We start from the raw sequence: 27402 nt of genomic DNA, 5'->3' as shown, positions 1-27402 counted from the left end.
GGTTTCAGAAAATGGACACCATACACCTGGATGCGTCCACAATTCATGCGTCATATAATCACTGATCATCCTCCATGGCTTGATTTAAAAGCCCTCCGCCGCCCCTCCCGCCCCCTTGCCTTCCCTCGCTCTTAAATCTCCCAGCGTTCGGATGCTGATGCCGAATGAACAGGTGAAGAGATTCATTTCCTTAGATCTAATCAGCCCCCAGTAAATTGACCTGGGATGGATCGGGGCCTCTGGGTGAATCGGGGAGGAAGGGTGTGGATCAAATGGCGCCATATTCCCTTTGTGGCGCACTACTTTTGATCAGGCCTCCATGGGGCTCTGGGATAATGTAGCAAGTGCACAATGTATGGGATAGCGTGCCATCTGAGACAGCGAGAGAAGCAGTTAGTCCCTTAAAACCTAATCTATATTTCAAACTCTCTTCAGTGTCTTTTTGTCTGAAAGTTACAGACGCTCCTGCCTAGCGTCGCTTGCCATTTTGATTTCCCTGAAGAGAAAAAAAAGGCTATCATTTAAACAAAATCACAGAAGGACGTTTCCGATGTGGAGCACTCTGCTGTACTGGCCGTGTTGTTTTCCTTTTCGGACACCGGCAGTCAGTCGCCATGGCAGGCTTAGCTGTAATCAACTATGTACCTTGGGGCAAAGTAGTTCACACCTGATCCAGCCGTTTCAAATCAAGACGGGATATTTGGTGAATCTTATTTAATAATTTCTAACCGACGTGAACTTTATTTACTAACCGTCCAGTAAATAGGTGGAAATGAACTCTGGCCTTTGGAAATGCTGGACGCTCCATTCATGCTGGACAATCCATTTATGGTAATGCATTGCGATAACAGTACGAGACTCATAACACTAAGTAGTAATGTTTTCAGCAAATGTCTGCGATTCACTTGGAGCTCCCTTATCAAAGTGGGAATCTGGGAGAGTGCTCCGGTCTCCTCCCCTAACAGAGAACAGAGCGAGGGACAAAGAGGAGTTTTGTGCTCGGGGTTCGTGGCCTCCTCAGTAGCCAGCCCTCCTTCAAATAGCACTCTTTAAGATTCTGCCCAATAACTCCACATTCTCCACATACACTTCAGAGCTGAAGCACTCAGTATATTCCGCCGCTATTCGTCATGTCTAGCAAGGAATCTTTCCAATGGGTTTTTGCTTGTGTTTATGACTCACGCTAAACTATACGGAGAACAGAACAGCAAAGACACCTGTTCAGTTGGTCGCCCTGGTTTGTATTTCTCGCGGCGGCACTTCGTAGAGGAAGGGAAGCGATTCTTCTTCGCTCGTGCACGCACGCATGCACGCACGTCCGCGCACACACACGCAAACACACACACGCAAACACACAAACACAAGCAGCGCTTCTTCTCTCCCAGGGAAGTGAACAGGGGACAGGTTCTTCTTTTATGAGCGAGCTGCTTGGTATTCGGGACATGCTCCAGCCTTAAGAGGCCCCGTGATTCATTGCAGGAGGTGCGACGCGGCCCCAAGCAGAGATCCATCCACTGCAGAATCTAGGACTAATAATAGGTCCGTCCACAACTTAGCTTCGTCCCCTGGTGCTCCTCCGGTCTCTCTCGCTAAGACTGCCCAGCACTCACAAGACAGTTGGAGTTGTTTTTAGAACCAAATCAAATATTTTTCTTTGTTGGAATACAAAACAAGAGAGGAGGAGGTCCAGCTTCTTGGCGGGGTTACAGGGTCTGATCCCTCCATGCTTTTATTATGAAATAGCTGGTAAAATGCCAGCTTCCCAGGTTTGTGTTAACATACAGTAAGCAAGAGTTGAATTTTTTTGTGTACGTGGGTGCGTGCGTGCGGGTGTGCGTGTGTATTGGGCCGGGCCCCCTTCATTCTCAACGTGTATTGATTGACCACAGCACCTTGCAGGGTATTGGGGAGCCTTGCATTTTGCCTAAGATTTTTAATTAAAGTTCAAACATCCTGTGTTGTGCCTGCCAGGCACCCCTCCCCCCACGTCACCCTGACTCCCATGTACCACAGAGCACCCCCCCAATATTGGCTCTCCATTTTCCTCTCCTTCCCTCTCTGTGTTTCTTTTCTTTTTTTTTCCTGCTGCAAAATCGAGTATTGATGTTTCAACAGACCTTATTCAAATAACAGCTGATTGGTTATGTTCTTTCAAAGCTCTTGCCTCAAAGGGCATTTTCTGTCCTCAGTGTCCTTTTTCTTTCTATTTCTTTATTTATTTGCTCTGATCATTTTTCCTCGGGTGAATGCAAGAAACCTTCCCGTTCTTCTCCGCATGGCCACAGAGGGGCACTGTAAGGCTGTAAATTACAGCTGGGGGGAGACTTAGAATAGAGACGGAAACAAAAAGAGAGCGAGATAGACAGACACAGAGAGAGAGAGAGAGAGAGAGAGAGAGAGAGAGCGGAATAAGCCAACATGTCATTTCTATTCACACAAAATGGTTGCTGGCTGTGGATTCACACACATGCCCGGGTTCGGCACTGTCGCAAATTGTACCATTTAAAGGCTTTTAAAAAACACACAAACACAAAAATAACACTGGGTTGTAGGACTATAGGCCGTAAAGCAATTTTTCCGTGCGCGTGTGCACGCCGTGTGTGTGCTCGGTGCCTGCCCATGTGCGCGTGCTCACATGCGTGTATGTTCAACTCTCATGTACTGTCTATCATCTGTAGCAGAAGATGATGGAAGCCGTGTGTTTTAAGAGCCCGTGGGGTCTGTGCTCTAGACAAGCAGGCTGCATCGGAAGTAACCGGCCTCTTCATCCCTCTGTTTAGCGTCTGTCTTCGTTCTTAACGTGGTCACAGCCGTGCTACATGTCAGTGCTGCCGTTGAAGCGGCGATATGTGATGGGAACGTCTCTCCTGTTTCTTCTGTCTCCACAGGCGTATGGCATGTCAGTGCTTCCCCTGAACCTGATTAAAGGCACTCGCAGTGTGGTTTATGAACGCCTGGAAAACACAGAGGACATTGAGGAGGTTGAACACCAGATCGAAAAGCTCAAAGCCAAGGTGGGTCTTGGTTGTTTCCAAAGCTGAAAGCAAGACCGTATATGGTTGTGATTTACTGCACAGAAATCAAGGTTTTAATAAATATATGTGGGTATGCTGCAATTTGTTGTGACCTCTGGCTGTAAAGCCTGTGGAAGTTTCTGTACATCATTTCCTCTGCTTGTTTATTAGAATACAGTGACTACCAGGAAGGGGGACATGCCCCAACCCTCAACGCACCCTCCTGTGTCAGGCTGTCCAAACACCTGCCAATTCTCTCATGCTTCCTCTCGCTTGCTTGTTTGTGTGTTTGTTCGTCTCCAGTGTGAGGATGGGCGTCCTCTGTCGTCACGGGACCGTCGTAACCTCCAGGAGTTTGAGGTCAAGCTGCAGGTGATTAGTTTTCATACAAACATATATACATACATGCATACAGTTGTGCGCAAACGTTTGCATACCCTTGGAGAATTGGTATTATATGCAAAACACATTTCTTTTGGGATTCATATTCAACTGTAGGTTATAACAGAATGGCACAGTCATAAAACAAAACATGGCAAAAAGAAATGTATGACCCCTGTTCAAAAGTCTGCATACCCTTAGTTCTTAATACTGTGTATTGCCCCCTTTAGCTTTAATGACAGCGTGAAGTCTTTTGTAATAGTTGTCTGTAGCCCCAAATTATTGCAGATGGTATAGCTGCCCATTCCTCTTGGCAAATACCTCCAGGTCATGCAAAGTCTTTGGTCGTCTTGCATGAACCGCACGTTTGAGATCTCCCCAGAGTGGCTCGATGATATTAAGGTCAAGAGACTGTGATGGCCACTCCAGAACCTTCACCTTTTTCTGCTGTAACCACTGGAGGGTCAACTTGGCCTTGTGCTTAGGGTCATTGTTGTGCTGGAAGGTCCAAGAGCGTCCCATGCACAGCTTTCGTGCAGAAGAATGAAAATTGTCTGCCAGTATTTTCTGATATCTGATATCTGATACATGCTGCATTCACCTTGCCATACATTTTCACAAGATTCCCCGGGCCTTTAGAGCTCACACACCCCCAAAACATCAGTGAGCCACCTCCATGATTCACAGTGGGGATGGTATTCTGTTCACTATAGGCCTTGTTGACCCCTCTCCAAACATATCGCTTTTGGTTTTGACTATTTTGGTCTCATCAATCCAAATGACAGTGTGCCAGAAGCTGTGATGTGTGTCAATGTGTTGTTGGGCATATTGTAACCAGGCTTTTTTGTGGCATTGGCACAGTAACGGCTTCTTTCTGGCACCTCAACCATGCAGCACATTTTTGTTCAAGTATCGTCATATTGTGCTCCTTGAAACAACCACACTGTCTTTTTCCAGAGCAGTCTGTATTTCTCCTGTGGATTTTTCTTTGTATCCCGAACATTTCTTCTGGCAGTTTTGGCTGAAATCTTTCTTGGTCTACATGACCTTGGCTTGGTATAAAGAGATCCCTGAAGTTTCCACTTCTTAATAAGTGATTGAACAGTACTGACTGGCATTTGCAAGGTTTTGGATATCTTTTTTTATCTTTTTCCATCTTTATTAAGTTCCATTACCTTGTTACGCAGGTCTTTTGACAGTTTTTTTCTGCTCCCCATGGGTCTGTATCTAGCCTGCTCGGTGCATCCACGTATGAGCTAATAAACTCATTGACTATTTATACACAGACAATGATTGTAATTTAAAACCCACAGGTGTGGGAAATTAACCTTTAATGGCCATTTTATCTTATGTGTGTCACCTTGTGTGTCTGTAACAAGGCAAGACATTCAAGGGTAAGTAAACTTTTGATCAGGGCAATTTGGGTGATTCCTGTTATCATTATGATTTAAAAAGGCTCCAAACAAGTATGTGATAATAAATGGCTTCATATGATCACTATCCTTAAATAATTTTTGCATGATCAATCATATTTTCAAAATCACTGCCAAAATCTCACAATTTCTGTCAGGGTATGCAAACTTATGAACACAACTGTGTGTACATACAGACAGACATACATACATACATACAGCTCCGGAAAATATTAAGAGACCACTGCACCTTTTTCTTTCATTTCCGAGAAAGTCAAAAAGGATTGTTTTGAGTAAGGAACAGAAGAGTTAAAATTGAGAGACCAGAACTTTTTCCACATTTAATGTGACCTATAACGTGAACAATTCAATTGAAAAACTAACACATCTTTGAGGGGGAACATTTTTTAATTAAAAACTCACAATAACCTGGTTGCATAAGTGTGCACACCCTTAAACTAATATTTTGTTGAAGCACCTTTTGAATATATTACAGTACTCAGTCTTTTTGGGTAGGAATTCTATTTGCATGGCACATCTTGACGTGGCAATATTTGCCCACTCTTCGTTGCAAAAGCCTTCAAAATCTGTTTTTTCCACATGCTTTTGGGGGACTTGATGTTTGTTTTTGCAAACTCCAGTTGGCTTGGATGTTTTTCTTTGTAAGGAAAGGCTTCCGTCTTGCCACCCTACCTCATAGCCCATTCATATGAAGAACACGGGAGATTGTTGTCACATGTAGCACACAGCCAGTACTTGCCAGAAATTCCTGCAGTTCCTTTAATGTTGCTGTAGGCCTCTTGGATGCCTTACTAACCAGTTTTCTTCTCGTCTTTTCATCAATTTTGGAGGGACGTCCAGTTCTTGGTAATGTCTCTGTTGTGCCATATTTTCTCCACTTGATGATGACTGTCTTCACTGTGTTCCATGGTATATCTAATGCTTTGGAAATTATTTTGTACCCTTCTCCTGACTGATGTCTTTCAACAATAAGATCCATCTGATCCTTTGGAAGCTCTCTGCGGACCAGAACAGCTGAACTTTATTTGTGATTAATCAGAGTTACTTTAAATCAGTGGTTCCCAACCAGGGGTACTAGGACCCCTGGGGGTACTTGGCCTTTCCACAGGGGGTACTTGAAAACACTCATGACACCGTAGACTTACTAGTGAAATGAACATGAGGGGGTACTTCAGGGGTACTCCAAGCTGTGCAAATTCTTTTTGGGGATACAGTAACTGAAAAAGGTTGGGAGCCACTGCTTTAAATGATGGCAGGTGTGTAATCACTTCTATTTAACATGAGTTTAATGTGATTGGTTAATTCTGAACAGAGCCCCAGTTATAAGAGGGTGTGCACACTTATGCAACCAGGTTATTGTAAGGTTTTTATTTTTACTTTTCTCCCCCTCGAAGATTTCAGTTTGTTTTTCAATAGAATTTTTCACATTACAGGTCACATTAAATGTGAAATAGGTCTGACATGATTTATCTTTGTCTCATTCTTTTACATCACAAAAACCAGGCATTTTCACAGGGGTGTGTAGACCTTTTATACCCACTGTATGTATGTTTATGTGTGTGTACGTATGTAAATGTGTGTACATACACATGACCCAAATGATTGACATGCTCAATAAAGATGAAAAACCACAGGCTTTTCAAAGTGAAATAGGTAAAAAGCCACTGTGCCCTCTACATCTGCTGCTCCCCTTAAGAAATAAGAGAAAGAAACACCATACACATTTTATTGTTCAGCAGCTTCAAAATATGAAAGAAATCCAACCTTTAATTGAGCTAGATTTATACCTAGGTTAAAAACATATAGATATATTTCTCAAAAACACAGTAAAGGTATTAGTGCTTCATTTAATACTTTTTGAACCTTTTACACCACACTTACAATGAATGCCCTTGTAATGAATGCACTTTTATTTCAGTCAACTGTGCTTGCTCCCCTTCCACAAGAAAGCTTTTGTAGCTGCAACACTCTTCCCTGTCTTCCGTGTTCAACTCTTCCCTGTCTTCCGTGTTCAACTCTTCCCTGTCTTTCCGTGTTCAACTCTTCCCTGTCTTCCGTGTTCAACTCTTCCCTGTCTTCCGTGTTCAACTCTTCCCTGTCTTCCGTGTTCAACTCTTCCCTGTCTTCCGTGTTCAACTCTTCCCTGTCTTCCGTGTTCAACTCTTCCCTGTCTTTCCGTGTTCAACTCTTCCCTGTCTTTCCGTGTTCAACTCTTCCCTGTCTTTCCGTGTTCAACTCTTCCCTGTCTTTCCGTGTTCAACTCTTCCCTGTCTTTCCGTGTTCAACTCTTCCCTGTCTTTCCGTGTTCAACTCTTCCCTGTCTTTCCGTGTTCAACTCTTCCCTGTCTTTCCGTGTTCAACTCTTCCCTGTCTGTGTTGGTCTGGTGGTCTTGGTAGGTGCTCCAGAGACGTGGCAGACATCTGGAGATAGCAGAGAGTCACTGTTGCACCAAGGTTGGCTCTGCTCTCAGACCGCTCAAGGTGAGACACGTGCGCACACACACACACACTCATGCTCACACACGCACACGCACACTGACACACAGGGACACCTGCCTACACAGGTATGTGTGTAGACAGACGCACAAACATACACATTGACTTATACACGCTGGGAGGTGCATGCGCTTATCTACACAGACCTACGCAAACATTTCAACGTTAAACATGAACATTTAAACTATCTTCATATTTAATGTATATTTCAAGAAGGATCAGAATACAGTATATCTGTCTATGTGTTCAGACAGGGATCAGCATACAGTGTATCTGTTTGTGTGTTCAGACAGGGATCAGCATACAGTATATCTGTCTATGTGTTCAGACAGGGATCAGCATACAGTATATCTGTCTATGTGTTCAGACAGGGATCAGCATACAGTATATCTGTCTGTGTGTTCAGACAGGGATCAGCATACAGTATATCTGTCTGTGTGTTCAGACAGGGATCAGCATACAGTATATCTGTCTGTGTGTTCAGACAGGGATCAGCATACAGTATATCTGTCTGTGTGTTCAGACAGGGATCAGCATACAGTATATCTGTCTATGTGTGTTCAGACAGGGATCAGCATACAGTATATCTGTCTATGTGTGTTCAGACAGGGATCAGCATACAGTATATCTGTCCATTAGGTTTGGAATTCTGGTACCCAACGGTATCTTTTTTTCGTTACTTTTGTAGTGCTAACGTTAGCTGCGGCTGCTGTGGGCGACTTGGCTTTCATGCCATCAAATACGTTTCACGCTTCAGCTTCTAGAAATATTTGTGTTTGACCAGGTGTTTCCTCAGGTAAGACGTGTTGCCATGGCAAGCTTTGCATTTGCATTTCACATCACAAATATTGCAGCAAGCGTTGTCTGGGTCAGGTTTTGAGAAGTGTAACCGTACTTCGGACCGCTTTTGGCTCTTCATTGCCCTGACTCTGTTGGTGTTGAAGCTGCAGAGGTGAGGCATCTGGCTTTTATATTCTGGCTCTCTCTTTCTGTCTACTGTCTCACCCAGATGCGCTCTCAGGTACCGAAATTTGTCGGTACTTGGTAGTACCGACGTGATTTCGTCGGCCTCCTTAAACGTACAGTTCGGTACCCAACCCTACTATCTATGTGTGTTCAGACAGAGTTCAGCCTGCACATCTTTCTCTGGCTATGCCAAACCCGTGAATGTGAGGGTACAAACAAACACAGGCTAACATGTTTATATTGGGATTTGAATGGGCTAAAAGAAAAGCTATTTTTTCTAATCCTAAACCTTACCCTAACTGTCAAGGGGTGCCATTGTCGTGTGCCAAACGCAGCGAGCAGCCAAACGCAGCGAGGTCTGTAATATATATTTTCTTATTAAAAGAAAGTAGCACATACCAGGGAAAAAGGCGTACAAGTGCAAAATAATTAGTTCCATAATTCGTGCACTATATTTACAACACCAAAACATAAACCATACCACACAAAGACGCCCAGAAACAAGGGAACTAATACAGGCAACCTAATGAGGGAATGGACACCAGGTGCGTGCAATAACAAGACATGACAGGGGGCGAGGGCGTGTCCTCGTTACACTAACTGAAATCTTGCCCTAATCCTAACACTTAAACCAATTTTGAAATGTGAATGGGATAGGAAGTCCCCATTAGTCAGATTGTTCTGATTTAACTCATGTTTGGGGACAATGTTTTCCTCATGATATAGCTGGGTGAGACACAGACGCACATACACACAGTTTCCCATTCAACCTGAAGTCCGTCTGTCAGTTTATTTCTGTTTAATGTTAACTCTAAAAATGTAATGGATTGAGCTTTTTCTACTGTGCCTGTTTCGCCTGTTCAGTGTTACATGTTACATTGGAGATTATAGAGATATTGGAGAGACAAAAATCAATATTCCATACACACTTTCATGTCTCTTCACACAATCCTTAATGGAACGACACACGTGCGCCAACACACACACACACACACCCATGTGCGTGTTCCTGGACAAGAAATGTATTCCCAATACAAATCCTATTTTCCCCAATCCCACAACCTATCCCTGACTCCTAAACGTAAATCTGGTGTAAAATATGTCTGAAATATCCCCTTTTGTCTAAGTGAGGACTGGCAGAAGGTGATTTGCTCATCAGTACATTAACACACACACACACACACACACACAACACCTGTTGTATGGGCTTACTCAGACATGTATCTAGTGCTAGTCACAGTCGGGGCTGATGAAAGACTGTTCATAAGGCCAGCTGTCTAACACAGGTAAGAGACGCATGGAGGCCTGAGCCAAAGCATTATCCCTCCAGCATCTCAGATGCTTCAGTAGCCCCCTAGACACCACGCCGCTTCTGATCAGGTCCCACAAGGTCTGAAAGGCTGAGCGGATTGTAGGTCACCCCTTCTTCTCCAAGACGCTTTGTGAATACGGGCCTGGATCTCGAGCATCAGAGAGAAGGATTAGCAAGGTTGTACTCTAGGAACAAAGCACAAGCAGCAATCAGTGTGAACTACATCCAAATAAATATCCAATCCACTTCCTTTAAATACTTAAAATGTACCAAATGGTTATTATTCTGATAGTTTTATTTTTCTTGATTGCAGAGTAGTAAATATTTAAGCGCCTTTTGATGGGCACATCATCTATTTCATGTCAGTGATTTACACTGTAATCTTCTACCTCAAATTAATCCCATACACAAAACACACAGATTAATTGTTTCAAACAACTGAATTTGATAAATATTATGGTGACTTTGAAGAAACAAATTTTCACTTTGAAGAAACAAGAATTCAGCTTTATTTTTCAATAAATCAAAAAACTAGTTAACAGTTGTTAAAACAACAACTCAAGGACTCAGAAGCAAAACTCCATGCATCGTATTCTGTGTGCTTTACTTTAACCAGGCAGTGTCCTTTAGTGAAAACATGGCAATATTATTTCTTTATTTTCACTCTCACAAATGTTTATTGAACACCTTTGATACCATAGAATTAGAATGCCATTCCAGTATATCATCAGTAGTGAATTTCTGCTTCAAACGGATGGAAAAATTGAACGTCGTGTTGCATCTGCAACGATCCCAGCCTGTTATCAATCTCTTCAATCTCCTCGTTCAACAACACTAATTTACACCAAACCAGGCCAACCGAATTAGTCAGCAGACATTGATACTTCGTGCATTAAGTGCTTTTGAGCATAAGACACAGTCTGGAAACTGATCAAAGGTGTCCGTCTGTGTGAGAAATCGGCTGGCGTGTGGTAACGCCGGTCGCCTTGCAGGGTGGCCTCTAGCCTCTCTACGGGTCATCCCCACCCGGCGGTGCTGTCCCCTGGGGTCACAGAGGGTTAGTGATGATGGTTGCATGGTCATCTAACCTAGGTCGTATCGCACAACACAGTGCAGTGAAGTCCTGTGCCCTTTAGCCCTGCAATCGCTGATTAGAAAAACAATGAAACGCATATAATCTCTGATCACCTGTCGCAGGAAAAGAATAAATGAATGAAGCGCCATACACTTTCAACAGATTGTCTCCATTAAGCCGGGGTTAACTGTCAGGCAGAGATGAGGATAGGTAGGTTGAGTGGATTTTCTTGGGTTTTGCCTCCGCTGCACCCAGGTGTCATTTCCCTGTTTCAAACAAACCTTTTGGTTCCACCAGCCTGTGGCATGCAGATGCTGAATCTGCCAGCTAATCAGATTTTTGCCAGCCAAAAAACCAGTGGTAACGGAGACAGCAGCACCTGCACTTGTCCGTGAGGGAATTCCTACCGCTGCTACTCGCCAGCTTGTGTTTGACGCGTTTGCTTGCAGTTGCAGTTTAAACTCAACCTAACATGGAAAAACCGCCAGACAAATCACTGTAAATACCAGGGAACAGTCACTTAAGAAGGCTGTCGGGTGCATTTTGTCTTGCACTGAGAATCAGCCTTTGGACGGTCCACTCCGTAACGCTGCAGTGTGCATATTGTTTCTGACATTTCTGCGCGTGGTTCAAATATAATTTATTCGTAGTGCAGCTATTAAACTCAGATTCATACAATACATTTTCCTGTGCTATAAATCACACCTTGCCTATCCTCCTAATTGACTTCCTGAATGTTTTTATGTCCCAAAAATGCAAATAAAACACGTGTGTAGAGCCCTGTGTGACCACCTGCCAGTGCTGCTGGTAAAATGAACACCCACCAATGCCAAAATCTACCCACATTTGCTGGTTGTTCATTTTAGGTCCTCTTTAGGACAGCATGGAGTACAACAGAGAATCAGAATTATATAATATATTAAGATATAATGCCTTCCCAACCTGTTTCTCAGGGTTCAGGTCAGGGCTCTGTCTCTCAGGGCTCTGTCTTCCTCACAGCTCTGTTTGTTTCAGTGCTCTGTCTACCTCTCGGCTCTGTCTGTTTCAGGGCTCTGTCTCCCTCTCGGCTCTGTCTGTTTCAGGGCTCTGTCTCCCTCTCGGCTCTGTCTGTTTCAGGGCTCTGTCTCCCTCTCGGCTCTGTCTGTTTCAGGGCTCTGTCTCCCTCTCGGCTCTGTCTGTTTCAGGGCTCTGTCTCCCTCTCGGCTCTGTCTGTTTCAGGGCTCTGTCTCCCTCTCGGCTCTGTCTGTTTCAGGGCTCTGTCTCCCTCTCGGCTCTGTCTGTTTCAGGGCTCTGTCTCCCTCTCGGCTCTGTCTGTTTCAGGACTCTGTCTCCCTCTCGGCTCTGTCTGTTTCAGGGCTCTGTCTCCCTCACGGCTCTGCTTGTTTCAGGGCTCTGCTTGTTTCGGGGCTCTGTCTCTTAAGTTTCTCTTTCTCAGTTTGTCTTTAGGGATTGTGTGGCTCGGTTGGTAGACAATAGGTTGCACTTCAAGGTTTGTGCATTAGATAAAAGTCTAAAAAAAGTATGCGTCACACAACTTTATAGGAAGCATCTGTTAAATGACTGCTTTTGTAAATGTAATGTGCAGTGTAAATTGTGTCAGGATCACCATTCATCATCTTCCAGTTTACCTCCCTACAGTCGTTATGAAAACACCACTGTGCTGAAGCCCCTAATGACAGGATAAATTCTATAGTCATTCATTTTATTCTTTAATCATTGTCATTCCCGTGTTCCAACCTCACCGTCTCTTTGTGGTTTAACGTGTCAGAATAGAATCCTCCCCAGCATTCACTGGTTGCCTATCTACAGCACCACAGGTCTGCTGAACATTCACAGGCTCTAATGAAACGTTAAACCAGCCGGATACCGTCTGGAACAGTGTGTCTTAAACCAGGGGGGGAGCGCTAATGACACTCCCCAGACTCACTACTACACACTAATGAGATGGTAGATATATTAACTGTATGCTCAGGCTCGGCCCAGGAATGATAAGCAAAGCAACAGGGAGCTCCAGAACACTGATGCCGGTATTTCTGTGGTCTCTTGTTTGTGTTTCACCTAACAGATGCCACGGGTTTTGGTGGTTTCCTGTTTATCTCTCCATGTATGTCTATCTTGTCTGTCTTTCTGCTTGTCTGCCTGGTTGTCTTCTGCCTGTCTGTTTGTTTAGTCTGTATTCCTGTCTGTTTGTGGGTCTCGTCTGTTTGTCTCGTCTGTGGGTCTCATCTGTGGGGTCTCGTCTGTGGGTCTGTTTTGTTGTTGTCTTCTGCCAGAACACACAGTAGATATTGTGTTTCTCTCGTACACCTATTCTGTATATGTTCATGAGTGTGTGGCTTTGTGTTTCCATGACAGCTGTGTGGTTCTCCAACCTTTCTGACTGTCTTTACCGTCTTCCTGTTGTTCTCTCATTCTATTGGTCTGTTTTATTGTCTTGTTGGTACATCTGTTGGATTGTCATTCTGCCTGTCTTATGTGTCTTTCACTTTATTAAATGACCGGCAGGCTGCTGTGTTGCTTCAGTGTCCCTTGTGAATTAAGTCTGATCGATGAATCTTGATCTATGTCATTTTTTTTATATATATATATATATATATATATATATACATTTTTAAACATCTTAATTTGTATTTACTGTCATCTGCCTCACTGATGAGAATGGAGAGACTTTGACGAGGCACAATTTACTAATTTGTGGCTGAGTAGTTCCTAATGTTAGCTTGGGGCTAATCACACGCTATATATTTACCATATAAGATATTTAAAGTGGCCAGACATTCCCTATATGGTATCACCCTTCCTAAAAATGCTATGAAGCAATTATTCACATCCTATGAAACAATTTAGCCCAATTCTAATTAAAACTAAATAATAATAATAATAATTATAACGTTCCGCTGGAAGTGCTTTTAGGAGAAAGTAAATGATGACTTAAAAGAGAAGTAAAATTGTTCTCCATATTTACATATTTATTCTTTGTTTTCATTTCTATTTTAGAAAAAAAATTGCCTGACCAGTATGACTTTCTGCTTCATTTTATGTTTCTTAATCGTTTCATTATTTTCTCTGCCATTGTTCCTCCTCACGTTGGAAAGCTTCCATGCATGAAATATCTTAATTGACTAGCTTTTGCGGATAGGTCAGATGAGAGAGAGTAAGACAAGAACAGGTCCCAAACAAATGACACCACAACTGTGGTAGAATAAACTAATACTATCCTGTTTAAACAAAAAACAACTCAGGTTATTTAAGAACTCTGTGTTTAAAGGGATAGGTCATCCAAAATTAATATTTTTCTCAAAGTTTACTTTCCAGAAGGCCCATTGAGTAATTTTTTCAAAGAATCCATTATTCAGCTCTGTCCCAGTCTTTAACTAGTGTTATTAGCATCGTCCAAATTCATGAATGGAAACACTTCGTACCGCTATCGCGGTAAACGTCTTATTTAAGAACTATCCACTATGGTGGATCAGGCAAAGGAATCCACCGGTAACATCCAATAAGAAAGGCAGACCCTTTCTCTTTCACCAGTTGGAACTGGCTCGAACTGGTAGCGCATAGATACTGATTGACAGCATTTTGACTGCATAGAGGCTGCAGGAAAACCGATATGTTGGAGAATGGGATTACAGGGTTACACGCATTGTTCAACGAGAATATTACTTCTGCTTTTAGCCCAAAGACTTCATAATGAATGCAGAAGGAAGCTCCAGCAGGCGCCCAGGGAGCAACTAGGCTGAACTACCTTTTTCAAAACAGATTGACCGATTCCTCACCTTGACTGCTCAGAGATTCAGTCAAGCAACCTTTCAGTGGCTGGTCAGATGCTTTAACCATTATTATTAAAGAAGGCCCCATTTAGACACTAAACATCCGATTTTAGGCAGGTCTTTAGCGGGACTAATTAAAAAAATATTTACTCTCCGTTCATCAGCTGTCCACGGCATAGCAGGTAACCATGCAACTTGGTTGTAAAACAGTATTTAGAATGACTTTTCATTTGGTCAATATTTAAAATATGCACACTGATACACTGTATATTTCAAGAAACGTTAATCACCATATGCCTTATTTAAGTCTTTTGTTCATCATTTGCGTTTCTCATTCGTCCGTTCTGCTCTCTGATTTTTACCATCAACGTGTAAGTTGTAATGTTTGTGTGGCCACCACCTTTTCAACTATACCCTGACATGCCCTCCAAGACGTTTACGCCTGCTCTTCTGAACTCCTCGGGGAAACTTTACTTCTGGACACAGTATCATTTATCTTCACACCCACTCAGGTCGGCCCGCCTGCATGTGCCCACGCTCTGTCTCTGTTTCCGTGGTTGACACTTTGCTCCTCCCCTCTTGAACCTAGGTGGTACCTTATTGTAGCGTCTCTGTTAGCTTGTCCCTTCCTGATACTATAGCAAGAAGGGAAATGTTTATTGGTCTCTCTGTTGGTCTCTTCTGTTTGTTTGTCTGTCTTTCTCCGTTTGTTTGTTTGTCCGTTTCTGCCTTTCTGTCTGTCAGTCAATCATTAGAGGGGAGTTACCTCTCCTTGCCCCAAGCTGCTGTCTGTCTGTCAGTCAATCATTAGAGGGTAGTTACCTCTCCTTGCCCATGGCTGTCTGCCGTTTCTGTTGTGGTGATCATTACTGTTTAATAGATGGCCCCAGTCCATGCTTGATTACAGTCAAAAATGTGGACACCTACTCATTCAAGGGCTGGTATTGTATACAGACCCAGTCCAAACACTGATGGCACTGATTCCATGGCACGGAATTTAGCATTCAGGCCCACACTGTTTGGCAACACAAACGTCCTCTTTGGGCCAGACCCAAATAACAGTCACTGTTTGTCAAAACCTTGAGGAACCCAAATAAGAAAACCTCATTATTTTACAGTAACATTCCTTTGACGCTGTGTGATCTGACAGTGGTGAGGAACGTGTAGACATGAGCACAGCGACTGGGAAGAGTCAGAGGCCGCTGTGGAACAGATAGTACAGTACAGAGTGAAGCTTGATGCCACATCCGGCGTTACTCCTGCTGCTCTGTGGAACAGATAGTACAGTACACGGTGAAGCTTGATGCCACATCCGGCGTTACTCCTGCTGCTCTGTGGAACAGATAGTACAGTACAGAGTGAAGCTTGATGCCACATCCGGCGTTACTCTTGCTGCTCTGTGGAACAGATAGTACAGTACACGGTGAAGCTTGATGCCACATCCGGCGTTACACCTGCTGCTCTGTGGAACAGATAGTACAGTACACGGTGAAGCTTGATGCCACATCCGGCGTTACACCTGCTGCTCTGTGGAACAGATAGTACAGTACACGGTGAAGCTTGATGCCACATCCGGCGTTACTCCTGCTGCTCTGTGGAACAGATAGTACAGTACACGGTGAAGCTTGATGCCACATCCGGCGTTACACCTGCTGCTCTGTGGAACAGATAGTACAGTACACGGTGAAGCTTGATGCCACATCCGGCGTTACTCCTGCTGCTCTGTGGAACAGATAGTACAGTACACGGTGAAGCTTGATGCCACATCCGGCGTTACTCCTGCTGCTCTGTGGAACAGATAGTACAGTACAGAGTGAAGCTTGATGCCACATCCGGCGTTACTCTTGCTGCTCTGTGGAACAGATAGTACAGTACACGGTGAAGCTTGATGCCACATCCGGCGTTACTCCTCCTGCTCTGTGGAACAGATAGTACAGTACACGGTGAAGCTTGATGCCACATCCGGCGTTACACCTGCTGCTCTGTGGAACAGATAGTACAGTACACGGTGAAGCTTGATGCCACATCCGGCGTTACACCTGCTGCTCTGTGGAACAGATAGTACAGTACACGGTGAAGCTTGATGCCACATCCGGCGTTACACCTGCTGCTCTGTGGAACAGATAGTACAGTACACGGTGAAGCTTGATGCCACATCCGGCGTTACACCTGCTGCTCTGTGGAACAGATAGTACAGTACACGGTGAAGCTTGATGCCACATCCGGCGTTACACCTGCTGCTCTGTGGAACAGATAGTACAGTACACGGTGAAGCTTGATGCCACATCCGCCGTTACTCCTGCTGCTCTGTGGCGTGCCAGAGGCCTCGTGCTGCGGTTCGTTTTTTAAGATATGAATGCAAAAAAAGCACCTGCAGTAAGCCGAACAAACACCCATACTGTAGCGCACACAGACACCAACTCCCCCACTGCTCTGCGCCTTAGCCAAACCTTGCTGTTATATAACAGCCCGTCGGTACAATCCCCTGGCTGACAGACAGATATAGAGTGGATCGTGTCGCAGAACACCTGTGTTATTATCACATCTGAGATCATTTCTCCTAGTCGAGCTTGATTCGGGTCGTCTGGCACGATGGTGCCGTTCAAATGGCTCCGGAAGTGGAGACTCCACCCATCACTGAGCCGATGCGGATTGAAGCAAACAGGGGAAAGCATCTCAAAATTGTGTAATGCTGTTTGAACCAGGGGCTGGTGGGTGCAGACTGAGGCACCCACCCATCTCTTCCCAAACTGTGGAATGGATACACACCCACACACACACACACACACACACACACACACACACACGTCTGTCTGACAGGTACAACACTAGGTATTTAAGAACTTTAATTTAAAAGTCTCTCCCCAACAGCCTGAAGGTACAGTGGCCAATCAATACATGTTGAGAATGAAGGGAGCGCCGGCCAAATACACGCGCACGCACACGCGCACTCACACACACGCAAACACACACCGAACTCACACAAACAGAACGCACACACGCACATAAAGTCTAAGTAATCACACAGTTTCGATGTTTTTCTAATGTTAATGTAAAAAGACCCGCTACATTAATCACAGTAGCAGTTGATTTAAGGCCAATGCAGACAAAGCCAGCAGAACACTGAGTCCGGTTGGGTGGTTCCCCCTCCGACGCAAGACGCACTGAATGCAGTTTTCCACGCTCTCTCAGGTCACGCACGTCACACAGCGCCATGAATACAGTGCCTTCTGTTCACTGTTGGGCCGGTATGAACAGGTTTCATCAACGGGAGTCCCACCTGTCTACACCTCATCACAAACTTGTAAACCACAAGTGGGATTTCATTACAACATTTTGCCCGGCAATTATGCCTTTGTCTTGTTTTTTTGATGCGTGTCTGCCCAAGGAGGCAAGAGGAGGCGAGCGCTCCCAGCTATAATTATCATTTGGCGTTTTAATTTTGGCGCTGTACATTGGTGAATAAAAAAGACAAAGATTTAGACCAGTGTGAGTTGAAGACCAACCGGAGTTTGTGTCCCACTGATTCTCTAAGAGCTGGGTTTTAACCTTCCAGTTAAACGACCATCTAATTAAAACATCTTCCAGTTCACGCACCTTCCATTTAAGGATTTGAGGATGGCAAAGTCATGTTCTGCGAAATAGTTGCCTACTTCAGTAATTCCGGTGTGTTTTCAAGCCTCAAGTGTAATTTAGACAAAACACTAATTAGCGCCCGTTTAACTTCTGACCATCAGTTATCTGTATTATGTCGATAACAACAGGAAAGACGCGACTGAGGGAGGCGCAATCAATGACTACAATATTATCGTTGCAGTATGTGTGTCTGACAAGCCCGTGAGATATACTTCTCCTGTACTGCTCCCAGGAAGAAGCAATTGCCATATATAAATTGGTTTGATAACAGATTCTCTTGATGGTTTTTGTCCCTCCCAGACACAGGGCGACATCCTCTGGCGCCTGGACCAACAGAACGTGTCTGATCCAGGATTGTCTCTAGCTCTGGTTCTCTCCCTTTCTTCTCACACATCAAGTGCTATGTCACAGAACGTGCCCACAGCTCACGTGCGAGGTGAAGTGAATGGGTTTCCTCTCTCCTCCGATGGGTTTTAAATAAGGAGACAAGAATGCAAGGAATAGTCACTCTAGGTCTTTCCTGTCTGATTGACCCGTAACTATTTAGCATTTTCAAATGTACTTATTTACTTACTGCTGTGTAGTGAAGCCAACACATTAACTGATGTTCATTTCTGTGTGACTGCGCACCTATGGCGAATACCCAGCATGCTCTAAGTATTGTTTCTTCAGACTACAGTATTGTTTTCAAAATCTGTCTTTGCCTGTCATGTACTGTATGTAGATAAGCAACATACTAAAGTAATCCAATTCATTGTTACAGATTAATGTACCCCTTTTGACTAACCTCAGCATTTATATTGAATGTAGGTCAAGGGTGAGTGAAAATGTATGGTTTTCCACATAATTTTGCTAACCAGCATAATTCCACCAACTTTCCCCAAATTCCCTAGTTTTACTAAATGCCTTTTCAAACGTTTCCTGGACACGAGAGGGAATAAGCTGGCAATCTGAAATCCCTCAATCTGGATTCATGGAAAAGTTGCTGTCTTTTTGGCCTGAGTTTGTTTAGTCTGATAGTGATCAATGTACTTTAACCATTTGTTTCAGAACTAGCTTGGAAATAAACTCTTAACTATCATGTCTCCGTCAACTAAAATATACGTTAGTGCGTGGTAACTCTCTTCAAAAGAGCTGTTTGCTCTGGAGTACACATACATTTAGGTTGCAGCATCTCCTGAAAGTCCTTGTGATTTCAGTTCTTTATGTTAGCCAATTGCCTCTGAGAGAAGGACAAAAAATTATGCCCCCCTTTTTCTATTCCACTATGTTGTCATAACTGAATGCACAGCCCTGTGAGTTCCTGGTGAGTTCTGGAGAGTTGAGGATCATGACAAAACTGCTTACTAGGCAACAGTGCTAAGCCATGCTGCTTTTCACCACACTGATCTTTCAATCAGAATTCAATGTGTAAGGGCAAGCTCATTCACCTGATGACATCTGCCAGCTGATAGAAAAGGATAATTCATACACACACACACACACAGCCTTTGGCTCCCAAAGCCCCAGTTTGGACCACTGCTTTCCCCTCTCAAGTCACCCTATTGCCAGTTGACCCTCAAATCAAATGCCTTACCTCCTCAGTGGAAACTTTAAGATTGTGAAATAACTCTGCAACCTCTGGCCGGCAGTTAGAGTGACCACTGACACTGTACCCATTTAAGTCAGAGTTTCAGACAATAATAGGTTATTTTGGCAATTTGAGCATGAAAGTGCCATACCAATAAAAACAGTGGAGGAAATCCTGTCCAGTTGAAATATTGCAGTTTCTATTTCAAATACGGTAGTATTCTGTAGCCGTCATGTGGTGTTTAATGCAGGCCTACATTCAATGACATCTGTTTTTATATTAGAGCCTGACATATGTTGTTCTTGTACTAAAGAAAATTGGTATCAGGTTATAAATTAAAGTCATCGTCTGCTGCCTCCATTTATTAGGGATTGGTTCTGATTTAATTGGTGAACTAGCTATCTAGAAAGTTGACTTTACTACAGTATGTAGCTCCTTTATACTGGACTTATGGAATGTCATTGACAGTTAGCATATCCCTTGTGTCCATCAAATTAATTGGCATTTATGGGCGCCCCAGTCAGACAGGCAAGTTCCTGTTTGTTCATTGCTAGCAAAGTTTGACTGCCTGGATAAATAATTTAGACAGTCCCTTCACCCTTGTAAAAGTTAGCGAATCTTTCTGGCTAGTTGATGTAAGTGCGTACTGGGTCAATTGAAGTTCATCAGTCGAATGGTTACTTCTCACGTATTTTCATGTAGTGTGATTGTAACTCTGACTGGATACGTTGTCTTTGTGGTGATGCTCTGTTGCTCCGTGTTCAACAAAAACAAAAAGTGACAGTAGGTTTGTAATTATTGTTTGTTGCATGAAAGCAAACACGCACGCGTACACAGCTCAGAGGGGACCTTGCCACCTGGACACTGCCCACGTCACGGGCAGCAGGGACAGACAGCACTCAGGGCTCATTATGTGGCCGACCACACCATATGGCCACACACACTGACAAATCACATGACCCACAGGTTAAAGCCTGAATGCCCGGTTTGGACGCCGATCAAACATGTGACCTCCCCCAGTGCATCGTGGTCATAATGCCTAACCCTGCCCGTGTGACTGATACTCTCAACCACATAAAATGTATATTTTGTTCTCTATTTCTGCCCCCTCCCCGCCACCCTCTCTCTCCCTTTCTCTTTCCACACGTCCCTCTGTCTCTCGCCCACTCTCTGTCCCCCTCAGATTCTGATGGGGATCTTCTTCATCCTGGTTGCTCTGCTGTTTGTTGTTGCTCTGTTCATCTCAAAGTAAGAACTCTACTGTCTCCCCAACCTGCTGTAAGGAATGCAGAGTCACTTAATGTGATTTAGTGCCACACATTACATAACTCCTATATTTAGGTATGAAAGAAGAGGCCCCCATGGGAGAGAGAGCCAACGTCCTAAGTACTTAGTCATATGTCTGTAACACATCAGCTGTGGTTACTCTACTGCAACCAGGAAGTAACGTTTGTGCTGTCATATCTGAAAGAAGTTAATTATAGCTTCATGATCCAGTGTTAAATCAATGTTGTTACAGGAAAATTGTAATATTTTTTTTTACTTTCTGTGTTTGTTAAACTAATCGGAAATAGGCCATGTTTGTAATTGTGAAATCTGTTGTATTGTGTTGTACAGTTTGGACAAAGCTCTTCACTCCGCCGGAATCAGTTCTGGGTTCATGGTGTTTGGAACCAACCTGACTAACCCTCTGAATGAACTCCTTCTGACCCTACAGCCTGTAAGTACACTCTGTGTGTGTGTGTGTGTGTGTGTGTGTGTGTGTGTTACTATTTACCCTCACAAAAATAGTAATACAACAGTATACACAGGGTAAGAGGGCAGCACAGCACTCAGAACCACATAACTAACACAAAAATATAAAGGCAAAGAAACAAACTTTATGTGTTAAATTAACAAGCATCAAATTACACTTTGCTCTGTGGGAACTGAAAAGAATCAGGGCCAAAATAGGTTTTTGTTTTAGGAGTGACCGGAGTCAGGTGTGTAGCAGGGCAGGGGTTACTGTTGGAATCACAGATGTTGAGGAGTGAGCTGAGGTAAAGGGGAGATTTACCTAAAAGGGACATGTAAATACATTGTTCCCTGTTGATGCTGGCGTTGTGTGTGTATCGAGGACCAGTTGACCAGAGTGTAAAAGTCACAGTGATGCGTGTTGTAAGGGGGTCAGAGAGTAAAAGTCAGTGATTGAGTGTCGAATGCGGTTCAGAGTTTAAAGGTCACAGTGATGATTGTTGAAAGGGGGAGAGTGTAAAGGTCACAGTGATGATGTTTGAAAAGGGGTGAATCCTGGACAGGGGTTGGACAAAATAGTGTAAACAACACATTGAAAAGGACTGTAACTTTGAAGCAATTAAATCACAATTCCAAACGCAGCTGCAAAGATCACATTAGGTTGATTGCCAATTAGCAGTACATATATGTCAGCTATAAAAGTGTTTGGTGTTTGAGTTTTCAAAACAACATGAGGGAATTAACAAGGGTTCCATCGAGGCCCAATATTTGGTACTCGAACTGCAGGTGCTTGTAAGATTATGGACAACCTCCACCGCAAAACACTAACAGTGGTCTCAACTCAACCAGGTCCTGGATGTACCAACTCGAGGTCCTTGATGTTAGGAGTTTTTTGTGATTTTGTCCGACCCCTACTTCAGTAAACAAAAAATAATGTTGATGTATTTGAAGGACGTCACCTAAACAGTAAAAAAATTAATTAAAAAAAGTCCCCATACGCAGTTACCACGGATACAGCATTGGTGCCCACTGGCTCTCAACTGGCCTGCTTGTATGACATCAAAGAGGGTGTTTATTCATCCTAAACATTTCAAAAGCTTTCAGAATACACTGCGTCCCCCCCAATCCACAGCATCTCCCCCAAGACAATTAGATGTGCACCAGTTAGCAGGCGGTCGCTCCTGTTCTGAGTGGCCTTCAGTCACAACCGCCGACATCGCTGAGCCATGGAGCCGCCCATCACATGTTCCCGTCTTCCAAATCAGCCCGTTTCAGTTGCGTAGAGGGCCACATTTCAGCACCTGAATGTATTGAGTTACATTTTTAGTGGCGGAACGGTTAGTGGCTCGGTATGGTTTTAAACGAGTACTTAAATGTATTTCACTGTAATTCTACCTCACTGTGGGAAGGCTTAGTGTTCCGGTACCTCGGTGTAATATAGTACCGTACACCTCCCGTGTGGTGCTCCTCAAACCAGCTAATTCCATTAAGAAGTACTGCGGGGAGACTGTAATCCCCAAATGGCACCCTGTTCTCCACAACACGCACTGCTTTTCCCCGGGTCCTATATCATGTGGCGTCAGGTGCCGTTTGGGATGCGGGCGGCGAGAAGCCCTGGCCATTGATTTCTGCAATTAGAGGAGGATACTTGAATCAGAATGCATTACTCCTCCCGGACTCATGGAGAAGGAGAATTATCGCCAATACCTCGCCGGCACACCCATAATGGCCTGTCTGTGATGTGAATGAGCAACACGCTGGATGGTTCCCAATACCATTCATAGTGCCCTACCTTCCAGGGGGGAGGCCGAGAGAAAGAGGGATGAAGAGGGAGAGAGAAAACAGCGGCAGGTTGGGAAAGAGAGGAAGAAAGAGAGACAAGGTGGTGCACTTTCTGGGGCATAGGCTGTCATTTGTGATGCGCGGCGTCTGCTTTAGGATGAGGGATACTTTAAAGGTCACTGTGTATTTTTACTAATTTTCAAAATGTATGTCAAGTCCAGTAGGAGTTATGAGGGTAAGCGCTGCCAAAGTGCAAGTCATTACCATTTCCTATACAGTGACTTTTCGCCAAAGCCACTTACCGGACTCCGCTTCTCAGACAGCATGACTTTCAAAGATTTCCCCGACACAACTTGGAATTTATTTTATTATTATTATTCATGTTTTGTGAGACTAGACATTGCTGTTTTTCTGCTTTCAAATTAGTCCGGGCGCCTGTAATCCATGCGGTGAAGCACCCAGCCTTGTATGTTTCACATAGACGGGTGCTTTAGGGCTATTTCTGTTGGTTCTCCCACGAAACCGTGTGGACCGATCAGTTGATATTTCCTTTGAAGGGCTGTCTAACAATGTGTTATTACGGGGTTTGATCTTTCATTGGGATCTATGTTAGCTGAGGCTAATAGCGGCTAGTGTTTCTGGGGTCACACAGGATTAAAAAAACATCCCAAAAGAAGTATACCGCTACCCAGAATATTTACTCCTAGAACCTTTTCTTTTTTAGAGTGTATTTTCTCCTGGGATTGGCTTTTCAGCAAATTGGCAGCCCTGGCCAAGAATCAATGTAATTAATTTAAGAGTCCGAAAGTAGATGTACAAATCACAGCCAACACCTTCAAGAAGAAACTTCAACTGTTCAACAATGAGTCAGTGTTGTTTAGAACAACACACACTCAAGTACTGTGAAGTGGCAGACGCTGGGGCCCTGGGTTTACCATCTAACAAGCAATCTAGAATGGATTAAGTTTACTTTTACTTTGAACTAGAGTTTAAGAACAGTATGTATTATAGTCCAGTCCAACAACCTTCTCCGATAAATTGATTCAAATACACTCACTGCTAAACTGTGTTGTTGTTTCACCTATTTTAAAATGTATTTTCTTACTAAGAACCTCTGGATAAGAGCATATGCTAAATGACTAAAATCAACAACAAAAAAATCTAAAATCACAGAAATGCAATTAACTCCGAAGAGGGACAGATTTCGAGGAAACCTCACCACCTTTCCATAGATCATGTTGCTAAACTATTCATTTTCACTGGTGTTGATAACCAGTGGCTGGGATGCTAGCCAGTCCTCTAATACAAACAACACTCTAGAAAGAAAATTAGTATCCTTTGTTTTGAAGCTGTGGGGGAACTCCATAAGTTCCTCAAGGGAGAATGTTAAAGGGTTTTGTTAAGATTATTATTCTATTTCTTTTTTTTTTAATGAAAGAACCACATGAATAACCTACCTGCTCAGAAATCTCCAAAAGGTTCTTCGGATGGTTAATTGAGGAACCATTTCAATAGGGTTCTTGGAAGAACATGTACTGTAGGGGTTACCACAGAGTTTCAATTTGAAGAACCCCTAAAGGACCGTCCATGAACTGGTTCTTGTTAGTGTGTTCGAAGAAAAACAAATGTATCAACTAGTAGACCTACCTTTAAACATGGTTTGCGCAGCATTCGCTCGTCTTCTTCTCGATCTCTCCATGTTGCAGTCTCCCTCATCAAAATCAGCCCCATGGACATGGGTCAAAAGAAGTGCATAGTGTAGGGAATAGGGCGCCATTTGGACCAGCCACTTTCTGTAATATATTATTGTCCACTGGCGTGAGTGACGGCTGAGGTCGCAGGATTTATTACACAGGCCACATTGAAGTCTCTGTGTAATCAGTTGTATTAAAATAGTTCTATGTCTCGTTAACTTCGGTGTTTATGTAGCTGTCGTTTTGGAAGTGTGGAAATAACACAATTAATTTCTGGTAGTTAGAATGTACTGCATGGTTCAGGATTAGGGTCAGTTTCATTTCATTTTGTCAATTAAGAAAATTATCTGAACTACCAATGCATGTTTTCCTAATTAAAAAACTGTGACTTTTCGTCTTTTTTTTTTATACAGATTTTATAGTTGAATTGATTAAATTGAAATTCAATTGACCCTTCAGCACTTCCTCAAACATCCAGGATTGTTTTTACAATGTAATTATGACAGAACGTTATTACCCGAATTCAAATGTCTGTTCAATGAGTTTTCACCATCATGATTACTACCCCGTTTTGTGATCACCTTCAGAATGGGAAGCCTTATCGACAAATACATTTTGTCCCTTAAATGACCCCGACACTGGTCTTTTTAACTGGTTAAAAATATTATTATTAAACATGTACATTTTATGATCAGCTGAAATAGAAGGCTGCCTTACCGAATTACCTGCTTTGTTTTGGGGCGTTCCGCAGTTACCCATGGGATTCTCTGTTGAAACCAATCTGTAGTGGTACAAATTCAAACCAGTCATTCAGTAAAACAGTGGGCCCTCCTCTGCAGTCTAGCTAACAATGGTTAACACACCGTGGACCCGCTGGAGTGCGCACACACACACACACACACACACAGTGTTATACGTCTTACAGACTCTTTTGAAGATTAATGAGACAAGATAGTGTGGGGTCCCAACCTTTCCTTCCCCCAGGGCCCCCTTTTCATGTTTGAGAAATGATAGACCGATAGAACACTTTGGCAATTGTAGATAGAAATATATATAACTGGCTGACCACTTTCAGTCCGAGAGGGATTATTTTTTAACACTTCAGGCACAGATTGACATCTGGGATGCCAGGTGACTGCTGTTAACTAGCCAGGATATAACAAAACTAGGTGGAGGGAGGGACCGTTACGTTGTGATTGCTCCTCACTGTTTGGAGTGTGTATGAGCAGTTGCACTCTCTCTCTGTCTCTCAATTCAATGGACTTTATAGACAGGGACAGTTGGGTTGGATACATTGTCAGCGTCTACTTGAAGTAGCAGTAGTCGAGCAAGTGGCCGAACATGCAGTGATATCCATTAAATATTTGGTCCGTCTTTCAGTTCCCTAACCCTTATTGTCCTGTTTCCCAGGTTTTCCCTCTGGATTATATCCTGATTACCGTCATTACCATGTATTTTGTCTTCACATCCATGGCTGGCATCAGGAACATGGGCATCTGGTTCTTCTGGATACGAGTAAGGACAGCGATACACACACACACACACACACAGACACATATACATACACACACCTGCACACACAGCAAAACATGTTATTGGTAGTGCAACTGTGCTGTGTGATATTTCTCCAGAGGGAAGTGGGGTTCCCCATTGGGATCACAAAAAAGGCTTTTTAATAACCCAGCACCAGTGGATGAACAATCTGCAGCTGTTCTTTACCACCTAGTCAGTTTAACAGCGCTGAAGGTCTTTCCTATATTAGTGTTGTTGTCTTCATCTTATTGATTAGTGTCTTGAGTCCTCTTGGGAACGGGAAAACAAACAAGTCCCTGTTTTCATTGGTCTGATCGGTGCCTGTCACAAATAAATTAGGATGTATTGGATTTTGATTGGAGGAATCACATGGAGATGAGATTTATTTGCTGCTGACGATGAACAGGCCAGTGACCCCTGCAGGATCTCTGTGGACTGAGTTTGAGAACCACCGATTTGCAGTAACAATGATTTCATCCAGGCTTACCGGGCCTTCTGTATTGTGTTCTATGACAGTAGACTTACCGTATTGTCTTCTCTGACAGCTGTACAAGATCCGACCCAAGAGAACCCGTCCCCAAGCCCTGCTCTTCCTCTGTATGATCTTGCTGCTGATTGTCCTTCACACCAGTTACATGATCTACAGCCTGGCGCCCCAGTATGTCATGTATGGAAGCCAGAGATACCTGCTGCAGGTGAGCCTGTGCTCCTGTCGTGGGGGAGGCTGGGTGGGTGGCTGCATGGGTGTGTGGGTGGGTGGCTGCCTGGGTGGGTGGGTGTGTGTGAGTCATCTGGAGAAAAAATGGGGAAAGGGGCCGGTCATTGAACAGAAGAGGTGTTATCTTTTGTTCCAGTGCAACTTTTATTAATTAGGTTAGAACTCAGAGGAAAGATGTTTTATTGTGCACCAGCCACATATCATTGAAATTATGCACACGCACTCACACACTCACAGGCACACACGTCTACAGACAGGCAGATGCATCACAGCTTTTTCTGTCTTTAA

At 43.6% G+C, this 27402-nt stretch overlaps 1 protein-coding gene across 2 annotated transcripts in view; it reads left to right on the top strand.

The window, feature by feature from the left end:
- lmbrd1 (LMBR1 domain containing 1) overlaps window positions 1-27402 on the top strand; it is a 110991-nt gene that overhangs the window by 56276 nt on the left and 27313 nt on the right. For both annotated transcript variants that reach the window (XM_029119943.2, XM_029119942.2), the window contains 7 exons: window positions 2889-3014; window positions 3318-3386; window positions 7226-7309; window positions 20837-20901; window positions 21271-21373; window positions 26274-26378; window positions 26942-27091. In XM_029119943.2, the coding sequence (XP_028975776.1) occupies window positions 2889-3014; window positions 3318-3386; window positions 7226-7309; window positions 20837-20901; window positions 21271-21373; window positions 26274-26378; window positions 26942-27091 (702 nt within the window). The remainder of the gene's footprint in view (window positions 1-2888; window positions 3015-3317; window positions 3387-7225; window positions 7310-20836; window positions 20902-21270; window positions 21374-26273; window positions 26379-26941; window positions 27092-27402) is intronic.

This window comes from Esox lucius, chromosome 5 (assembly GCF_011004845.1).
Source record: "Esox lucius isolate fEsoLuc1 chromosome 5, fEsoLuc1.pri, whole genome shotgun sequence".
In the NCBI taxonomy this organism is placed as follows: Eukaryota; Metazoa; Chordata; class Actinopteri; order Esociformes; family Esocidae; genus Esox; species Esox lucius.
Note: the sequence above shows the minus strand (reverse complement) of the source record. Positions and strands in the feature narration are given on the sequence as shown.